The following is a 22,365-nucleotide window of genomic DNA, read 5'->3' as shown; positions in this document are numbered from 1 at the left end:
GAGCCTGATTTCCATTTTCTCTGTAACATCCCATTAGGCAGCCAAGGGCAACTTAGACTTCTTTTTCTAAGACTGGACAAATTCATATCTCTGCACCTCTCCACACATGCCAGGCATACTGTTCTCTAGTTAACAGATAACATTTTACCCATGTTGTATTATAACATCTGCAGAATAGACATTCTCTTTCTCAGTTATACTCAACTTTTGCTTAACGTGAGTTATGGAATTCCAACCCATTAGGCTTAGCATTGCTTGCTTCTACAAGGTCTTCTGGTGTTCTTTTGTTTTGTTTTGTTTTTAAGAAAGCAAGAAAAAGTTATTTTCATAAAAAAAAATGCCAGGATTTGATCTCACTTTCGTTCCAGCACAAAACACAAACTAAATATTTGGTTATATCACAAAAAGAGAAAGCAGAATTGGTGTCAGTCTAATGGCTCAAGGCCATATTCTAGCCCATTCAAATGAATCTGAATTTTACAATAAAATTCGAAATAAACCCACTTAAAATGCTGGCAATGAGTACTACCCCTGCCCCTTGATTCAGAACCACCCTGCAATATAGCCAGTGCTTCAACATGATTCTGAACATGGCAAATTCCAGCAGCAGATTAAGACCCTCAGTCATTCACATTAGGTCTGTGTTTTGGCCCCTGGCATTCCTCCTGTTTACTTATATCTTCAAGTTCCAGTGAAATGTCAACAACTCCCCAGCTCATTAAAAATCTGCAAATGGCCCATTCCCCTTCCACTATGAATTAATGCATAAGACATTGGAAATAATCTGAGCATCAAGTAACATGACCATCTTCTTCCTCTAGAAAACTTCTTGGCTACTTTGTTTACAAATGAAAACAAAGCAAACACCCCCCTGCCCCCCCAAAGTATCACATAAAATAGCAAACTCCAAAAGTTTCCAGTCCTAGTTTTCTCATTTTCTCAAACAATTCAATTCTCCCTAAAGCCACCTTCATTCAAGTTTCCCTACTTTAATATTTGCTTTCACAAAAAAGGCTATTTTCTTCTTGCAAAGCTGTGCTGTGCTAACAACATTAAATTATTATTCTTTTGAACTATCTAGACAAAGTAAGTATCAGTTATATCAGCTTAAGGATCTGTTCAGTTCTCACTTAACTTTCTCAGAGAGGAAAAACCCCACCTCTATCACTCCATTTCATTCTTTGCCTTCTGAGAATAGTAATACTCTCCACCATAAATTCAGCTGTGTTCAGGACTCTGCATATGCCACAGTAGATTAACACTGCCGCAAAATATTTCTACATTTTTTTAATAAATTGAATCTCTTAAGGCTTTTCTGTTTTTTTGCTTGGTTTGGTATTCCCCCACCCACTTCTTCTGGCACCAAGACTTGGTTGCCTGTGTATCCCATTCAGTAATTCTACAAAAACCTAAAGAACTACCTAAGGCAGGTTAATTTGATGAGTGCTGATGATACAGAAAGTGCAGAGTATGACACATACTATTTTATAGCAATAGTTTTCTTCAAATGCATATTCAGTTAACAGAAATCCAGGTCTGGCATAGACACCTGCCTATTTATACTTACTATGTGCAGCTGCAGAAAATCACCAAGCCCAGGGGCACTGTCAATCCGAACAAGAATGCCATCCTTCACTGTTGTGCTGAAGCCCACAGCAAGACGGTCTGTCCTTGTGCTTGGTCTGTCATTAGCCGGCCAGGTGTACAGGATGAGACCTCCACTCTTTCCAAATATATATGTGGCACCAGCTACAAAATACAAAAATCAAAAAAAAAAAAAGTATTAGTTACCCATTTCATTTATTTATTTGCTAACTCTGGTAATAACACTATGACTTCCAAGGGGAATATAAGCAAGCGTATGCTTTCAAAAGTTAAAAGGGTGAAATTATTGCCTCCTGCTGGCCAGGCTACTAATAGCACAAGACGACTCCAGGAAAATTAATTAATAGAGTAGATGATGGAAATATGTATTTCCAGACACAACCAGGTAACAGAGGAGGACGACATGTACTAAAATCCTTCTATTTTGTGACAAATGACATTGTGAACCCTCTTTGATATTGGAATTGATTCCATATGTGTTATAAAACACACTCAAAAAGGTGCTTCGGACTGCCCTCTTCAACTTCTTACATGTATTCTTCCTTCTATAAAATTGTAAGTTTTCCTTTGTAGAGCAATGGCTCTGGAACGCTAGGTACTTTTTCTGACAGAAGGAGATATGAAGGTGAAATAGCTTTTTATCAGACAAAACATATCTGTTCCTTCACCATTAGCCTTGCACCATTAGACTCAATAACAAACAACATAATTCCCTCCTTATGGAAAGTTCATCCTTCAGGTGATCATGGACTCACAAACATTTCCAGAGGGTAATCTAAATGTGCATGTATGTTATTCAGAACATCCTCATCTTCCTACATACATCACAGCAGGAGAACTACAAACAAGCAAGCACTCTTCCTCTTAAGGTATAAATCACTCAAGAAATTTCTTCTGTATACAACCTGATGAAGTAGATTTTATTTGTTCCTAAATAAAGACAAGCAGCATTTAAGATAAAGATAAGTGAAGAGCTTATCAAGAATGAATGATTTCAGTAGTTAATATCCCAGACAATGCCAGATAGGACACTGCTGTTGGGAAAAAAAAAAAAGCCACACCTGTTTCAGAAGCATGGGATTCAATCTTATATGGGGATTCAAAGGGAATATTTGGCAGCTCTCCTTGAGGCTGGGCTTGTCTTCTGCTGAAGACTATTCACACACAGTGGGAGACTATCCTTTTCTCAAAACTTCCTAAAATTTTGGATACCTAGTCCACGTATTTTCAGCATTGTTCGTCTTTACAGTAAGCCTGGGAATTTGTTCCTTGACCTTATTTTTAAGGACAACCCCAAACCTCTCCAAAGCTGAACACTGTCCTCCCACATTCATGAGGGCCATCTGAGCTGAGCAAGACAGACATGCAAGTGAGGAATTATTGTTGCAGATGAAGCAGCTGAGAAGTAAAGCATTTGGAGTTCACATTCTCACTTACACTCAACACTCTGTGTTAAGAGCAGGATTTTATAACTCAGCAGTGATAAAATCAGCTCCTGAGCTTCTTGGAAAACATGGTTAAAATTGATGTCCTAGACCCAAATCTACAGGCAGGACAGGAACAATACTTCTCAATGCTTCAGCCACTTACTGCACCTCATTTTCTGAGCACTATTACAATGGGTCACAAGCTACAGAACAGTAAGCAAAAATAACCAGCTGCCGTTACTGCATCAGGGATGAAATACCTGTAGAAAGTACAGGCAACGTACTGGGTACATTTTCTAGTTTGAGTGAAACTACAACTGATGATAGTTTTTTTTTTTTTTCCTCACCACATACCAATCAGCAACATGTATCAAGAAACTCTGAACAGAGTAAATGTAATTAGATACAGAAACAGGTGTGATCATATATGGGTAACTTCTACACTTGCCTACAAAGCTGCAGCTCCACTAAAGCTCTTTATGACCTGAATTCCACATAAATACTACATATTAGTAGAAATAGTTGATAGACTTCATCCTCGCTTAAGAGGCTTCCTCTAGACAGCACACATTACCAAAACAGACAGCAAAAACTGAGGCACACAGAAGAGAAATTATTTGTGAACAGCTGACTCAATGACAGAGTGAAAAATGAATCCACATTTCCTTCCTTCCAGGTCTGTGCACACCGACCAGAACATACCCAGTAAATTCAAACAAATGTGTCTGCAATCAGGGTTAGGTAGGAAATATCACTCATAATTCTGAATTAACAAAAGAGCACATTGGCATACTCGAACTGTGCACGTTAATCTTTCTGGAACTGAAATGATATATTTTACAAACTGAACTCTATCTCCTCATTTAGCTTTGAACTCAAGATGGAGGGTGCACGATGACTGAAAAAATATGTAAGACGGGGTTCTGTTTGTTCGTTCGTTTAAATGCGTCCCCAACTGTATCTGTAATCTCTTGGTTAGAGAGATAGTTGGAGATGACTGGGTAGTGAATTATCTATGGCTTTCCCCCACGCACAGGTAAATCAACAGCCCCCTATAAACTACATTACAAATATCCACCCTCAGTTTATCAGTTTGTTCTAAGAGTTGTGTGTATTGCATTACAGACTAAAACAACACATAACAATGTGTTAAGTAAAACAAGATGAGTTAACTCATTGTTGATAGCTTCATAGATTAAAACCCACTTTCCAAAACTATTCTCACTTGAATTGGAAGTTCTCCACCTTTTCTTTGTACTGGTTATCAGGCCCTTCAGCAGCAAAGACAAGCTGAGAAGAGACTTCTTCGCTATTTATGAAGACAGATGATTTCTTTGCCTCTCTAAGAACTATTTGGCTGCAGGTAGAGCATGTCAGTGCTCCTATGAGTGCCAGTTAGAACCAATTACGTCTTCATAGGCCTGCCATGGGACTTAACTGCTTAACAAAGCTCATTTTCTCCTCACAGAACACAGATTTTTGCTTCTAGGCCTAACCTGAAGATAGTCAGTACTTTGGGTTTGTGCACGAAGATCATTCTGATGCAACACCCAGAGCAGCACTGCCCAAACTGACCTGTTAACTGAAGCCTAGTGGCCAGCAGTTGTTTTCTTATTGTCCAGGTCAGAATGATCTGTATAATGATAGATGGGCCACTTGTTTGTTGGGTTCATCAATGTCCTTTCCCTTCCCCACCTTTTTGAGGGTATACAGGTGTCTTCATTTAGCCCACACCCAGGGCTAAACAATAAGCAGTTGTTTTGTGACCCAAGGTCCCTTCCCCAACAGAGAAAGGGAATTAAGAAAAGGAGGGAGACTCATGGTTTAAAATTTAAACAGATTTAATAAAATAAGGAAACCACTATCAATGCTAATACAAACCACACAAAATTATACTTAGCCCACAGAGTGGTAGCAAGTTACTCCAGGGATAGCAATTGTTGAGAAGGAGAAAGACGGAGGGGAGAAGAGAGCAGAGAAAAAACAACCCCCACCCCTCCTCAGCAAGCTTTCCCTTTTATAGTAAACCTGACATCAATGTTATAGAATACACCTGTGGGTCAGTCTGGGTCAGCCACCCTGGCTTTCACTGCTAATGGCCTTGACCACCATACCACAGCTGGCCACAAACTGAAACAAAATGTAACAGAAAAGGGATTCTATACATTTTATCCTCACAAAACCAGGACAACAGGGTACTCATTGCCTTGCTTAGAAAGAGATGGCATATTAACTTTGCACCAGTACCACTTATTTCCCCAAAGTATGAACACAATAGTTACTCCAGTCTGAAAACACAAGATGCAGACATCAAAGCGGAAGAAGAAGCAGAACAAGAGTTACTACCACACTGCAATCACATTTAAAAAACAAAAACAAAAACAGAAAAACACCACAAAATCCCGCCAAAACCCCAAAACACAACACAAACACACTTGATTTAAATGCTTCTGTTTGACTGCAGCAATCATAAGTTTATGGAGTTTAAAACTCCAAGAGAATTGAACAAGACAAACAGTAGAATTGCAATCCTGGACTTCAGGAAAGGAGATTTCAGTTTCACCAGAACTTGACAAGGCCTGAACAACTCTATCTGGTTGGCCTTACTTTAAGCTGGTGTGGGTGAGCAGGTTGGACTTTACCTTCAGAGGTCCCTTCTGATCTTAAATTGGTAACTATCCTTTCTTTGTGGTCTTACAGAGAACTGTAGACTAAGTGAAGAACTCAGTTAAGAAAAAAGCTGATGAAATGAAAGTCTGTTCAGCTTGAGACCTCCTCATTGCACCTAAGCTTTGTTACAGAACTCTTTATTACACAAAAGCACACTTTTTTTTCCAAGACACTTTTATTCAAGACAATGGGTAATACACTGCTAATGAGCAGCCACTTGATATTTAGTTTTTCCTCGTTGTTCAACGTTCAGTCATATACCTCCTTTAATAAATAGAACACTAACTGTACCCTGAAAATAGAAAAGTCTGAGGGACTGATTAATTCCATCATATTTATTGTTATTGCGCTTCATCACTTCAACTACATAACTTCAACCTATACTGTGCAAAAAAAAGAAAAAAATAAAATCAAAGATACGAGCGCACAAAATTATTTCCCCAGTCAGCTGTGAGAAATCCCACTTCTCAAAGTGCTCTGGGACAGATTTACTGTGCCAACATGTGAAAATACACGGGAACAGAATATGTTCAGCTACTCTACTAGGATGCTGCACACGGAATTTGGTCAGCATCGGGAGCTCAGAGAAGCGAAGAAATATACGGTGAGGGAACACTCCCTAGAGATTTAAGCTACTAGGATGTCACCACGTGTTTAGCATACACCATGCTCAAACTCATAAACTTATAGTTTGGCAAAGTGGCAGTTGACTTTTCCCAGAAATGACATAACTTGTAACTATAACTTACAACTTTGGCGTTTAGAGATTTAAAAATCAGAGAGATGGATATGTTGCAACACACATGACAATGCTGTTATTTAAAGTCTGCATATCTAGCTTAGGCAAATTATGTATTTCCTAGCTATATTCATGGTCAGAATTGTTTGATTATTTAGTTTCAGTCAAAACAAAATAGTTTGAAGCAAACACTCCTCATGGAAAATTCCTAACACAAAAGTTATAAGAAATGTTATAAGCCACAGCACATAAAGCCTCCTAGTGAGTTGTGCTAAGAAACATTTAGTTGAATCTGGCACCGCCACCTATAATTTTAAATCAGTTATCACGTTTTCCTCATCATCTCCCCAAGACTTCAAAAAACCTATCTTAAGGAAGAGTATCCTTCAATCAACATAGTACAACTGCAGCAGCCACATCCTGCCTAAAACTAATCCTGTAAAGCAGCAGAAAACAAGTCTGTCACATCTGCACAAGATATAACTTCTTTTGTGCCTTAGGGATCCTGTGAATCTCCTCATATTAAATATTCTATTGCAAATTCTCTACTTGCATCTACTAAGCCATCAACAGTCCATTTTGCCTCAAGCTACAGCACAACACACACACTCATTTCACTGTGGCCAGGAAAACACGTTATTTGACAGGTATTATAGCAATGTTTATAATTGAAGGGTTAACTGCAGCAACAGTGCACTGAGTTGTAAGTACGAGGTTAACATACTACACATGACACAGTTCAGATTTTTACAACTAAAAAGTACTTTTAAGATTAAAATTACGAGGAACCCAGGCCAATTTAAAAGCTACAATAATTACCTGAGTTAACGCAGTAAAATTTATGCCAGTGTTCCGCATCCCTTCGTGACAACATTGTTGTGGGCAAAACAATGTCAGCTAGGATAATCTCACTTAATTAGTTTTATTGACAATTAACATAAATTTTTAATTACTGATTCAGACATTGGGAAACAAAGACAACAAACAACTAAAGAAACACTTAGGGAAAATACCTTTCCTTCCCTTTCCCCAGTCTCAACTGCAGTCCACCAGCTCTCCTCCCCCTTCCTAGTCTCCTCTCCTCTTGGGCTGTAGTGAGACAACAGGAGGTACAGGAGGTCAGGGTCAATGCACAGAGGTTCTTTTGCACCATTCCTCAGTCTTACTTTCTGTGCTCCAGCATGGGTTATTGATGAGCTGCAGCCCCTCAGGGGTGTCCCTGCTCTTGTGTGGGTCTCCCACAGGCCCCAGTCCCCTCAGGGGTGTCCCTGCTGCTGTGTAGTTCCCTTCTTCCCCAGGCCCCAGTCCCTCAGGGGTGTCCTGGCTCCTCTGTGTGTTCCTTCACTGGCCCCAGTCCCTCACGGGTGATCCTGCTCTGGCACAGGTCACCCATAGGCCCGATACCTTCAGGAGTGTTCCTGCCCTGGGCTGCAGTCCCCTCAGAGGCATGCCTCATCCAACACAGAGTGTCTTCTTCCAAGAGTGTCTCCAGCATGTCCCCACCAACGTCCCCTTCCATGTGCCCCTCCCTGAACCTTCTTCTGTGCCCCCTCCTGTTTATCATTTCGTGCCCCCTCCCTCCATGCATCCTCCCATGAACCTTCCCACGCTGCCTCCTGCCCCCAGGGGCTATCACCCTTTCTTAAACATGTCTGAGCAGCAGCATCATATGCTCCTCTGACAGGTTGAAGTTTTGGCATGTGGTGGGTTCTTTTCATCCATATCAGAGCCAGCTGTGACCACACACAGGGCAGTTCATGGCCTCCTTCCACACTGGGTGCTCTGCAGCCCCCTGCCACTCATGACCCAATACAAACACAAATATCTTGATTGTGGTGGTAACTCACCAAAAAACATGAGGTACACAAACCTAATGATAACATCTTCCTACCTAAAATAACATGCAAGACAAGGTATATGCCTTTCCCTTAATTATTATGTCTTTATCTCTTGCTTAGAATTCTTAAAAAAATATAGATATTGTTTTACTTCTTAAAATTTTTGTAAAAGGACTGGAAACTTACTTTTACATTCCTCAATAAGGGGACAAATGGAAGACAATTTTTAAAGTCAAAGACTTGTAAGTAAAAACAAAACAACCCTATTGCATTTTCCTTACCCACTGCTTCTTTTTCTGGACACCCTCCCCCCCCCTTCCCCGCCCCATTTGGTGCCTCCTTTATGGTCCTACTATATTTTCTGCTCAGTCCAGTAGTTCTGACGATTCTCTTGGGGTACTTCCTATGCTGGTGTAAAGGTCCTACCATGTTTATTAATAATCATAACCTTCTGCTTTCTAACAAGAAGCTATCAGTTCAACTACAGAAAAATTTGTGATGTGGCACTTTGCTCTTCTTTCTTGACAGGAAACTGAAATTTACGTTATTTTCAACAAGTAACATTGTCAAAGGATGGAATCAGTAACATATTGTATGCGATCACAGGTAGTTACGTGAGCAAAGCAAGACCCAATTCACATCAGGAAGGACACCTTCGTAGCACCTATAATTAGCCGCCCTTTAATGAGCAGGCCTTTAAAGGGGCAATTAAATAATGAAGACCTGACAGTTTATGAAGACATTCAAAAATTCACACGAGTTTCAATACAAAAAGGCTGAAGTTTTGACAAACTCATAGAAATAAGAAAAAGTAAGTAATGGTGACCCTTATCTCACTGTGCCTGGACTAGGCGGTTCATTTACTATTTCCATGACCAGAAAATACACTAGTAAAGGAATGCCAGTTAGATAGAATATTGTCATGAAAACAAGTGAGAAGAGATCAGGCATACATCTGCAGAAACTCAGTAATGAGATGAAATTTGCTGCAGCAGGAAGCATCATTATTTGGCCACATAATGAAAATGCAGTTCCCAAAAACATGGTACATAGAGAGCTATTCTGCCCTAGCAAGTGGAGACGAACAAAGTAACAAGGAAGAGCTGCTAAGACCAGTTTCTGTTCTAATAGAAGACTGATAAAATAGATTGGAGGTTTTGCCTGAAAACTGATCAGATTAATCTGATTGCTGCTCCAAAGATTAAGGTTTCTCCCATATGTTTACAACTTAAGGTAAACTGCATATTTGACCACCCAGTTTCCAGTCAGGGAAACAACAGAGGCAAAGCTCCTCAGGCCTTAAATCAGTCAGACAGTTCAACATCTTATTTATTTATGCTTACTACACTCTTGAAGAAAAATGGGCCATGCTTTGAACACCTGCTCTAAAGAGGAATTAGAGCAAACAATACAGATTGCACGAACCAGAAAAGAACATGAGGACTTTCAAATGGCTTCTGACTATTGCTCCCCAAAAGTTTATCATGTGGCAACATAGACAATAAAATATCAGTTGATACCTGTACACTGTCAAAAGGATGTGCATTGGCTGATTAAAAATGAAGCTTCTGACAGTTGTTTTTCCAGCTTAACTTCTTCTGACACATAAAATAGACTATGCATGCTGTGCGACTCCAAATTTCCTCTAAGTGAACTTCATTGGAGTAAAAAAAATTGAAAGAGTGACAGAAGAATATTCTGAGGACAAGGAAATGCAACAGTGTCCACATGCATTAAGAACAATAATAGTGGTGAAAATAGGTAAATTTTTACCTATTTTTCTATATACTCCTGAATAGCATGGGTGATTTGTCTGACTTCATTACTTGAAATCACTTGAAGTGGGTCAACTCTAGGTGTGCTGACACATCTACATTGTCTAGAGATGACCTAACAGGTGTTTCCCATTTCCAGCTTCTGTGATTACTTTTTTTTTTTCAAATTACCCCTGTGGGTGTTGTCCACTAAATACACTGCATACAGCTTTTGTCTTGCTATCACACTAGAAGTATGACAACATTTCCAGCTACCATTATCAAACGAATTAAAAATAGAGAAAAAAAAAAATCAAGAGAGAGGTGATCTGACTGAATTTAAGATTAATAAATAGTTTTCAGATTAAAAGAAATAAATGAACAGCACTAGTACCAAGTAGTGTGCCAGACCCATTCCTTCTGCTCTTCCATATTTACCAAGGCATCAGTCTTGACAGCAGCTATTCTTCCTTCTCCAGTTATGAGCTGCCATCCAGTTACCCTAAATCTTAAGCTTCAACTACATTGTTTTCCTAACCTTTATTTTACTCCTCTTCTTCCTATCTCATTTCACGTCACACCAAATAAAAAAAGTTCTTAGAGAAAAGAATGAATCAGGGCTCACGAGACAAAAAACAAGCTATACATCGACACGCCCCCTGCCTTCAAGCATATACGCTCATGTTCTTACAGCATATGGAATGATTTGCAATATCAGGATATCCCAGGGATGCCTTTGAGTTACTGTCACTCTATCACACACAGCAAGAAACAGAATTCTAGTCAAAACTGAGTATTATCAACCAGAACCAGTCTTCCTCCTCATTCTCCTAAAGACGCACTTCTCTGGCACTTGCACATCTCTGTGCCTCAGTTGCTGCATTTTCCACACCCTGAGTTTAAAAGGTCTGTGTCTATTAATACAAACACCTGCTTGATAAAAAAAAAAAAAGGGGGTGTGTGTGTTTGAAAAAGGTTACAGAGGATCTAATCACCATCATCTGGCTCACTTGACCATTCCATCACAGGATCCTTCCCAGAAGAAAACAAAGACAGACCTGATACTTTTTATGACATGACTGCTGAAACATCCTTTTATTTATCGAGAGCTTTAAATTGCCTAAGAATGAAGAAAACTTAAAGCCCTGAAAAATGCAAAGCTTCCAGTCTAATCCTCAAAAAAAAAAAAAAAAAGCAAGCTTCTCTACTTAAAAGGAGTTTTCATGAATTAGCTCTTTTTCCTTCTCAGGATGCTCTTCTCTTGACAAACCCTCTGAGACCCAGACTGAACACCATTATTCATCTCACATCTCAAAATGCAGACATTGTCTGACATGAAACTGAAATTCCTTTCACACTTTAAAATATGAAGGAGCTGCTTCTATACAAAAAGGAGGAGGAGTTACAAAATGTGCAAGACTAACACAAAACGGAAGCAGCAATTCAGATCATACCTGCTTTTTGTGTTTGTCTTTTTTAATGACAGCAAATTAATACGAGCCACTTTCCTCCCAGTATGTGTGCATTAGCCAACAATTGGACCAGGCAGTATGCTACTTCTTATTAGTTACACTGCATTAAAAGGACTGGAAAAGGAAAAGGGGGAAAGCAAGGGAGTGTTCCTAGAACTACTAGAAGATCCAAGATAGCTTATGCTTGAACTACATATTTCCCTAGATCTGGGATACTGGGAATATTGAGTTTTTTCCTAAATCTGAATTTGCATGTTAGGGATGTTTATAATCTCAGAAGGAATTTAGGGATTAGCTGCTGACTAAAATGGACCCAAGATGACCATAAGCATACAAACATAAATAACAGATTGCAACTAGGAAAATAATTCAGTAATATCTTCATTTACATTGTAAAAACATAATTGGTCAGACAAGGACAGTGAAGCTAGTTCACCGTCACGTCTTCAGTACTGATTCTAAGTGGACACCCAGGGAAAACTAACAGTAGAGCAAGCATATTTCCTTAAAGTATGTACCCAGACTATGAGCCTTTTCAGCAATTAACTCAGCCTCATGTGGTTTGCAATCTCAAAGAGATCTTATTTCCAAGTACTTATCCAGTCTTTCCTTGAATGCATTTAGAAGTTTTGTATTCACAATAATGATTTACAAACCTTTAGCAATGACTCACACAATTCTACTACTGATGTAGCAAGCTGAACACTAGTCAGATTAGGCCTGCAAAGGCAGCCTACAGCATCCTATACTCTGTTAGCAGGACTCTGTTAGCCTGTTAATAGATGAAGCAATTTTTCCCCTTTACTCGGTGCTTGTTAGATTGCATCTAGAATAATGCATCCAGTTTTGGGGACTGTAACACAGGACAGATATTGACAAACAGGAGCAAATTCAGAGAAGGGCAATGAAGATGGGTGGCTGAAGTGCCTGCCTTGTGAGGAGAGGCCAAAGGATTTGGGCTTGTTCAGCTTGAAGATGACAACTTCAAGGGGACCTAAGGGCAGTTTCACAGCACCTGCGAAGAGGTTATTGAGAAGACAAAGGCAGGCTCTTCACGGTGGTACACAGCTGGTGAACAGGAAGCAATAGGCATAGTTTGAAGTGAGAGAATCTGACTTGATAGAAGGAAAAAGTTTTCTCTTCACAAGGACAGACTGGCAGTCAAACAGGTTGCCCAAGGAGATTTTGGAGTCTCCGTGTGTGGAGGTTTTCAAGATCTGACTACATAGAACCCCAAGCAACCTGATCTGACCTCACAGCTGACCCTGCTCTGAGCAGGGGTTTGGACTAAAGACTTGCCGAGGTCTCCTCCAGCCCAAGTGATTCTATTGTGTGAAGAACCACCCTCTTCATACTTGCTCTTGCTAATAGATTACATGTTCCCTAGTTCTTGTACTGGAAAACATAGTAACCTGTCCCTATATCTATCCTCTCAGTGTCAACCTTGCCCTGCAGATTTTTATGATACCTCCCTCAGCCCTTAAGTCATCTCTTTCAGTAAAGAGACCAGTTGTGTTATTAAATTCAGCCCCCACAGCTTTAGGCAGCCAGATGACAGATGTCAATCTAGAAAAGGTCCACAAGGAAAACATCCTACAAAAAAAAAAAAAAAAAGTACTGCTCATAACAAATATAGAACTTTCATTACGGGAAGACAAAAGGCTTCAAACCACAACACACCAGAAGAAGAGATCAAAAGAAACTATGAACACTACCACTGAAATAAGAAATTTGCTGCATAGAAGTGCCCAGAAAAGTGTGCTTAGTTACTGTGACCTTTGCAGGACATGTTTACTGGGGTCTAAGTTAACTACCACCTGGAAAGAGACTTCATTAGGTTCAACTGTGACTAAATTCACAGAATCACAGAATCACAGAATGTGATTCAGTAAAGATAGATGGAAGTATTTCTTAGTTGCATTCTGCTGCCAAAGAGGAGCCGTAATCTGGATGCATTTTCTTATTTCTTAGTGTTTCCTGACAAAAGATCACACAGAGAGGATGTCCTTGGAGAAGCCCAGAACGCAGCATGCCAGAGGAGCTGAATATAGAGACTACTGTTATCAATGAGAAGCACAGCAGGATTCATAGCTCATTTGGGGCCTGGAGGAAGAACAGGGATGTTAGTTCACTACAGTTTTACAGAATCTGAATGGTAACAAAATGGCCTAGATACAGCTCAGGATGGATGGAGGCCAAACTGCTACTATTGATCTCAGCCCATTCAACTCCCCTCCAAAGAATCTCTTTCTAGCCTTGATCCTTAAGCTACAGTTTATTCCGTTAAAACAAATAAACTGTCAGAAGAAAACAAAACAAAACAACAAAAACCAACAAAACAGAAAGACAACTGCTGTTCTCTCAGTTTCATTTAGTCACTCCAAGTTTAAGTAGCACGACATCTTGCATGGTCAGTTCGCAGACTACATGGTTTTGTTTATTTTAAATGTAGGTAATCCTTCATTCTTCCTTACATACCTGTTCACATTTCCTTAATCATAGGTATTAAAACAGAAAATATAGTTTATATTTACAGTCTTCACTGCAGGAGATCAAACCCAAATTTTCAGACTTGAATGCTAAAAATAGTTGGGCCAGAAATATTAGCTATTAGATATTCATCAGAGCCCAGAAGGTAAGAGTTTTACCAAATCTCACATGCTAAATCAGCAGCAAAGTTGGGAATAGCAAGCAGGTTTTCAGAGGTCTTTTACTGGCCATTAGCATGGGCTTATGAAAGGCAGGTCCTGAGTAACCTGATCTCCTTCTCTGACAAAGTGACACACTTACTGGATGAGGGAAAGGCTGTGGATATTGTCTAACTATACTTTAGTAAAGCCTTTGACACTGTTTCCCACAGCATACTCCTGGAGAAACTGACTGTTCAGGGCTTGGATGGGCATATGCTTTGCTGGGTAAAAAAAAAAGGCTGGATGGCCAGGCCTAAAAAGTTGTGGTGAATGGAGCTAAATCCAGTTGGCGGCCGGTCACAAGTGGTGTTCCCCAGGGCTCAGTACTGGGCCAGTTCTCTTTAATATCTTTATCAATGATCTGAACGAGGGGATCGAGTGCACCCTCAGTAAGTTTTCAGACAACACCAAGTTGGGCAGGAGTGTTGATCTGATTGAGGGTAGGAATGCTCTGCAGAGGGATCTCGACAGGTTGGATCAATGGGCAGAGGCCAACTGTATGAGGTTCAACGAGGCCAAGTGTCAGGTCCTGCACTTGGGGCACAACAACCCCATGCAACGCTACAGGCTTGGCGAAGAGTGGCTGGAAATCTGCCAAGCAGAAAAGGACCTGGGGGTCCTGGTCAACAGTCAGCTGAATACAAGCCAGCAGTGTGCCCAGGTGGCCAAGGCGGCCAACAGCATCCTGGCTTGTATCAGAAATAGTGTGGCCAGCAGGACTAGGGAAGTGGTCGTCCCCCTGTACTCGGCACTGGTGAGACCGCACCTTGAATACTGTGTCCAGTTCTGGGCCCCTCGTTACAAGGAAGACATTGAGGTGCTGAAGCGTGTCCAAAGAAGGGCAACGAAGCTGGTGAAGGGTCTAGAGCACAAGTCTCATGAAGAACAGCTGGGGGAACTGGAGTTGTTTAGCCTGGAGAAAAGGAGGCTGAGGGGAGACTTTATCACTCTCTACAACTGCCTGAAAGGAGGTTGTAGTGAGGCAGTTATTGGTCTCTTCTCCCAAGTAACAAGTGATAGGACAAGAAGAAATGGCCTCAAGTTGTGCCAGGGGAGGTTTAGATTGGATATCAGGAAAAATTTCTTCACTGAAAGGGTTATTAAGCACTGGAACAGGTTGCCCAGAGAAGTGGTTGAGTCACCATCCCTGGAGGTATTTAAAAAGACGAGTAGATGTGGCACTGAGGGACATGGTTTAGTGGTGTACTTGATAGTCTTGGGTTTATAGTTGGACTCAATGATCTTAAAGGTCTTTTCCAACCTAAATGATTCTGTGATTTCAGTTTGTTTCAGCAGTATGCTTTTGAAATAAACTTTTTGATCTATCACCACTTGCCATTCTTTGTTTCACATCAGAGCAGTCCCAGATTACATAAACTTGACTCCTTTCAAATAAAACTAAACTGAAAGATGCATTCCTGCTGTTAACTAGTAATTAGTCTGTAGGACCAGACTACAGCTAGTCCAAAGTAAAACTGCAGAAGTAAAATGCTACAGTATGGATCTCAGGTCCTTGGTACTAAATTTCATTCTGCAAACCCACTGTCATGCTGGTTGTTATTGTAGACACAGCCTAGTCTTCTAGGACTAAATGGGGCTGGTTTTGTCTACCAAGGAAACAAACAGAGTTCTGAGCTTTTTACCTCACCTCAAATATGATGTTGGCCCTCACAACTACTGGAACACCAGTGATGAGAAATATATTTATAGAATCTCACCATTCCCAAGGCTCTCCAGCCTTTCCCAAGGTCACATAGTGGTAGTGTAAAAACCAAAAGTATCCAGAGCTAGCAATACAGCATACAAACTATTCTGTAAAGGATATGCAGCTTTTCTTGCTATTGCCTCCTCTTCTTGCCACCATGAAAGGACAGCCACCATCAGGACAGGTGGACATACATGAGCATTATACAGGCACTCTGTTAAAATGTACCATGCCAGAGTAGAAGACAAGCATAATGGTTGTTTAATCATTCTCACCATGAAGTGCCAATTCTTTAGTCTCTTATGACATTCATGAATGATGCAGAGGGCTGGCATGATGAATGCAGAGTAATTCTGACTGACAGATACTTTCAGAGAATTTATATCCTTCCTGCACTGCCAGGACCAAAGGGCTCTTGAGCTGAGTTATCATTTGTTTCATGAAAGGATTTACAGTCTTGCCAGCGACTCCTTTTACCTTACTCTATAAACCATTTATTTTGGTATACTGATTGTGATCATTCAAGAACAACTGCATCTGAAGAAAGTCAGCAGGAGAGAGAAAAAGCAGAGTGGTTCTCAATAACGTGCTCACCTTGACCTGGGACTTCATTCCCCTCAGCCAGTTTGCTTTGTCTTTGGTATTAGTTCTTTCCCAGCATCCTCTGCTATCCCAATTACAAATGTAATGTCATGCAAGTGAGACATCTAATCTCCCATGCCTGGCTACCCTTCTTTAGTGAAGTTTAGTCAGAAAAGCCACCCATTCTAGTCCTTCCTTATCATTTCACTAGAAAGCACCTCAGCATCACAGTTTTTACACAATACTGGAGTGGCCTCCATCTTACAGGTACAGGCAGCAACAGCTCCTGCCATGAGATTCAGTAGCAAAGCTGTACCTGGACCTTATCTGGAGGAGCAGGGTGATACAGGCATGCAACACCACAGCCTCAACAGTACTGGGTGACTAAGATATTCTCATTGCCATGATGAACACAGCACCGTCAAACACTGATTGTATGAGGCATTTTGGTTTACAAAAAATGCAACACTTCTTCATTCTGGCAGAGGTGACCAAGAACTCATGACTGTGATATTCAGCCACTCTCAAAGTTTTTCCATCACTATTGTTTCCTGAGAAGTTCAGCAGTTACAATCTAGACTAAAACACATCATCGCCTGACAGGTCCTGAGTCTGTGGCCTTCAGTTGCACAGAGCAATAGCATGTGCCACACAAGTGAGGATAATTAAAGGGCTGTGGGCTAATCACGTTGATCTAATGATCACAGCGATTTCCCTACATTTCATTTTGAAAGTATTAGCTGACTTCAGGCAGAGAAGCAAAAAGTTTCTATGAATATTACAGATAACATCCATAACATCCTCATGGAATAGGCTATTGTCTTCTCTTACACATTTTAAATTACGCTTTAACACTACATTTTTGTGCTTATATACAGTATTTGATCTTCATTGTTCTAGCATTTCCTATTGTTGAAGAGGGCCTATACAAACTAAGAGGAGGAATTTAACTTGCCTGCCTTTGAAATGAATCTACCATTATATTAAAAGGTAATGCACTCCCATCACCACACAGTGTTAAGGTAGACCCGCAACAGGTGCTACCCAAACATCTATCTAGACATGGAGAAGGGACTTAGAGCAGAGAGTGAACCATTTGGTATTTAACAGGTATTGCTAAGCAGTTTTATGGAGAAAAGTTAAATTAATAAAGCCGAACAGCCAAAAATGGGTAGGCCAGTCCTCTTAACCTCATCTCCTACTCCCACTGAGAAACTTTGATTAAAATTGATAAAGATTTCCTTCACTCATATTTCAAGTGCATATTAATTTCCATCTCTGCAAGCACTGAACCTCAATATATTAGTTTCATTCTCTAGTGCTTTATTGTGAATTGCCAGCCATAGTCCCAATAAAGCACTTAATTACCAAATCATTTATTTGGGAGACAACACAGGGAACAGTTCTCTTTTGGGTACAGCTTCCAGGGTGCCAAAGACACACAGTTCTACAGAAAGCTCAGTTCTGTGCTTCCTAAACGGGAAAAAATCTCTCTCAAATAAGCTGGAAAAACAAATCCCAGTATATCTTTTTCTTCTCTCCTGTGCTGTAAATGCAAACTATTGATTTACCTCGAGCTCTTTCATGCCTTTCACACGCTTCAATAATACAGAGGATTTGTGCTTCATCCTTTCATCTCCAGGCCTGGAATGCCTCTTAAGCCCCACGTTAAGGGTCACTATTCTTCCTCAAACTGCAGCACTTGCATCCTGCAGAGCTCTACAGGTGACAGCTAGAGAGGCATGAAAGTACCACATAATCACTTACCTCCTGACTTCTTTGGAATGTGAGAGAACGAAAGACAAAATTTTTATAAATCCTAGTTTTTCAAACTTTTGATCATTTATGTTTGGTCTTTTAGAAGCATCCTTCTGAATGTGATATAACAACAGTAAAATATGGATGAAAAGTAATTTCCAATGCCTGAACCTTGCATTAAGTTGAGCTGCTGGCAGCACTGAAGAATGCTGATGGCTCAATTATCAGAAACCATAACTTCATACTTCCACAGAAAACAGAGAATATGTAAGGCCTTCTCACCACAAATGCCTAGAAACAAAGAACCATCAAATAATTGGAAAGAACCTGTAGAGTTTATGTAGTTTCCCTCTCCTCCAACTCAAAGGAAGGCTGATGAGATCACATTGCTTAGGAACTTATCCAGTTGAGTTTTGAATATTCTAAAGAAAGGACATTCAACAACTCTGCCGGCAACTAGTTCCACTGTTTTACCACCCTACTATTTAAATAACAATTTTCCATATTCCATCTTGTGCCCGTTGCTTCCCTTACTATCATTGTGGATCTCTAAGAAGAGTCTTCTCTATGAACTCCTAGTCTGGTAGTTAAAGGCAACAATAGTATTTCCTCCCTCTCTCCCCTTAGGGCTGAATAAACCCTGTTCTCTCAGATTCTCCTCATATGTCATGTTTTCCAGCACCTTTACCACCTTGGTGGCCTTCTGCCAGACTTGCTCCACTCTTGATGCCTGTCCCTTACTGTGAAGCCCAAACCTGGGAACAGTACTCCGACGTGGTTTTAGAAGTGCTGACTAGAGGGGAGGAATCCATTTCCTTGGCCTGTTGGCTGCATTCTTGCTAAGGCAGATCACTACAAAATTGGCCCTCTTTGCCACAAGGGCACACTGCTGACTTGAATTCAAATTCTACCTTTTCTACACAGCTGCTTTCTTCCATTCAGTTGGAACACAGCCTGTTGTCCTGCTGCACAGGAATTCTCCATCCCAGATGTAGGACTTGGTATTTGCTTTTGTCAAACGTCACAAGATTCATGATGGTCCCATTTCTCCAACCTGTTAAGGTCCTTCTGAATTGCAGCTCATCAACAACTGCCTCCAATTTGACCATTTGCAAACTTGCTGAGAGTGCACTCTGTCCCATCACCCAGGTTATCAACATAGACATTAAACAGCACTGGTATCAGCATCGACCCCTGAGGGGCATCACTAGTTCTAAGCTGCCTGTTGGGATTTTCTGCTACCGAGTACAGCCCTTTGAACAGCAGTCAAGCCAATTTCCCACCCCTCTTATCATCCACTTACCTAGCCCATATCTCACCAGCTGGGATACAGGGATACTGCAGGAGACTGTATCAAAGCCTTTGTAGAAGTCAAGGCAAACAACATCTCCTGTACTCCTGTTGTTCACAAAGCTAGTCTCATTGTAGAAGGCAATAAGTTGGCCAGGCATAGTTAGCCCTCAGTAAATCCATGGGGGCTATTCCAAGTTAGCTTTTTGTTCTTCGTGTGCTTGCAAGTAGCTTTTAGGCGAATTTGCTCTGTAATCTTCCCAGGAACTGGTGTTAGGCTGACTAGCCTGTAATTCTCTAGTACACATGGCATTCGTCATTTTTTTTTTCCAGTCATAATATCCCATTAATAACATTTTCACAGGTTTTTCCCCCCACCTACTTTCTCTCTGAGTACCTCACAACTCCTCACTATATTTATTGAAGATCAAAGTGCTACAGTGTGTTGTAGCTCCTGGATCTTAATATTTCTTCTATCCTAGAAAGAATTTCCCCCCTTCACACATGCTATCCTCAATATTCCTGTTAAAAATAGATCTCCCCTTGTGACAACTCAGGAAATCACTTCCAGTCTCAGGGCCTGCAAGCAAGTGTTACTTCATCTATTTAAGGGCCTGAAAAACACAAAGAGAAGTTACATTTCCAAGATCAACCAGTTAGTCCATCATACAGCAGAACTTGTTCCTGAGCTATACGATTAGCTGTTTCATGACAAACACCAAGTGCTACCAGTGTTCTGTATACCGTAACGCCCTGTTTTCTTCCAAATCCAGAAAAGTGTTTTCCTTCTTGTGGGAATGGGCCTAGAAACCCAGTTCATTAATATGATCTTTTCTCCCATTTTGACTAAGTTGAATGGTCTGTCTCATGCAGAATAGTTGGAGCTACAGGCTGGCTCTTCAGATTTAGGTGTTCTGCTCCAAATCCATCTCACAACTCTGCTCTTTTGTTCTAGAGAATAAGATTACTACAGAATTGTTTTTGCTTTTCCATAAGAGGATGCTGTTACAAGATACTCACAAAGCACGTGGGAGCTGCAGTTTCTTCAAGGAAGTCCTTTCAACATGTCATTCTGATAGTTATATCTCTCCTTCAGTACTACTAAATATATTGGAATGCATACTTAGAGCAGAAAGCAAATTCCAGGAAAAGCCAATTTTCTTTCATTGGTCTCAGAAGTGCAGGCTGTTCCATGGGCTCATCTGTCTTTGTTCAGAGGTTCACAGGCTATTCTGAAAGGTGGCTTCCATGCAGAGAAAACTTTGAAATACTTAACATACTTGTACATTAATTTATTTCTTTTTATGTACAATCAGTTTCCCTGTCATTTTTGCTAAACCTCAAAGTCATTTATATTTGAACTGGAGCCTCTAGCTTTTATTGTCCCCATTTGATTCTCCAGTAAATTCATAAAACACTGAATTGATAAGGTGACAATAATTGGCACAATAGAACAGTAAGGTCACAAAGATAAGGAAAGGGAATGTCATTCTGACCATGCAACAAATGTAAATCTAGAGCAATTCATTTCAAGTCAGTGGCTTAATTCAAGTACATTTAGTTATAAAATAAACCATGTCCATTGCAGTACTTAAAGGGAGTATCTGCTTGCATCTTAATTTATATTCAAATGCAATACCTTCTGTAAGATATTATATTGTTCAAACACTGGGGAAAAACAATCATTGGAAAACTGAAGTTGCTACTAGTGAAATTTTCCACCTGTTACAGAATATATAAGAACTTCCTCCATCAATCACATTCTTCCGTGACAACGTATTCCACAAGTATCTGGGATGGATCTTTCTCTTTCAAGGCAATCCTCGCATAACACTGCCAGAGTAGATTTATACCACACACAGCGGAGCAGCGTAATAGACATTTCTGTCCAGTTATTTTGGCATTAGGCATAGTCTATCAGCAACCAATTACTGTCATGGTAGAGCAAGAGGAAATTGAAGAATTGCTAGCACTTACATAGCAGCTTACACCATCCAGTGGAAAAAGCCTAGAAATCAAACAATGCAAAAGAGGTACAGTCCTCTCTCCTGAATTAGGTCAAGCAGCTATATGCTGTGAGGGAGTTTAAGACTGTCCTGTGCAAGTTAATTTGCACTGCTCTATCTACAGCTAAACTACATCAAGCAAAGTGTATAAATAATGCCTTACAGAGAAAAGAACGGACATTGTGTCCTAGTGGATGCCAAAATAACAGTCTTGCTTGTCTCCTTACAGGAGATCAACCAATCCAGACATTGAGCAACTATGACCACACTGAGTTTGGGCATGATAAGAACTATGGTCTCTATACATTTCCATGTTCAGTCAGCAAGGACTCAGAAAATGGCAGCGCTCTTAGCCATTGGTGAAAGAGTTGGTATCTCAAGAATAATGTCATTTAACTATTTTCCATTATATTTGCAGACACACTACACTCACTTGTTTTCCATATGCAATGTTATAAAAACAAGCTCTTTGCTGGGTAGATAAGTACCCTTTTTTTTTGACATGCCTCTTAGGATCAACTCTGTAGAAACAATGGAATCGAAATAAAACATACCAAGGAAATATCAGCATAAAAAAAAGAATAAATATAAATACCCCAAAGTATATGTCAGGCTCCCATGACAGTGGTAACTATACACGCTTGCTCAACTAACAAAAAACACCAAGAGCCCTCTCCTACCCCCATGTTTTTAACAATATGCCAGCATCTTGCTTAACAAGTTTACAGGAAAGCATGAATTTCCGTTGTTGCTCAGCCCCTACTTTCAGATGTGGAGATTTCCATCACTAAGTACTATATAAATTGAGATACTGCATTTTAGCATGCTT

The 22,365-nt window shown here is 40.3% G+C and overlaps 1 protein-coding gene across 27 annotated transcripts in view; it reads right to left on the bottom strand.

Moving 5' to 3' along the window:
- NRXN3 (neurexin 3) overlaps positions 1-22,365 on the bottom strand; it is a 1,063,598-nt gene that overhangs the window by 276,779 nt on the left and 764,454 nt on the right. For all 27 annotated transcript variants that reach the window (XM_068400267.1, XM_068400270.1, XM_068400271.1 and 24 more), the window contains one exon: positions 1,568-1,749. In XM_068400267.1, coding sequence (XP_068256368.1) covers positions 1,568-1,749 — 182 coding nt within the window. The remainder of the gene's footprint in view (positions 1-1,567; positions 1,750-22,365) is intronic.

This window comes from Nyctibius grandis, chromosome 4 (genome assembly GCF_013368605.1).
Source record: "Nyctibius grandis isolate bNycGra1 chromosome 4, bNycGra1.pri, whole genome shotgun sequence".
Lineage (NCBI taxonomy): Eukaryota > Metazoa > Chordata > Aves > Nyctibiiformes > Nyctibiidae > Nyctibius > Nyctibius grandis.
This window is presented reverse-complemented; position numbering and strand designations above follow the sequence as displayed.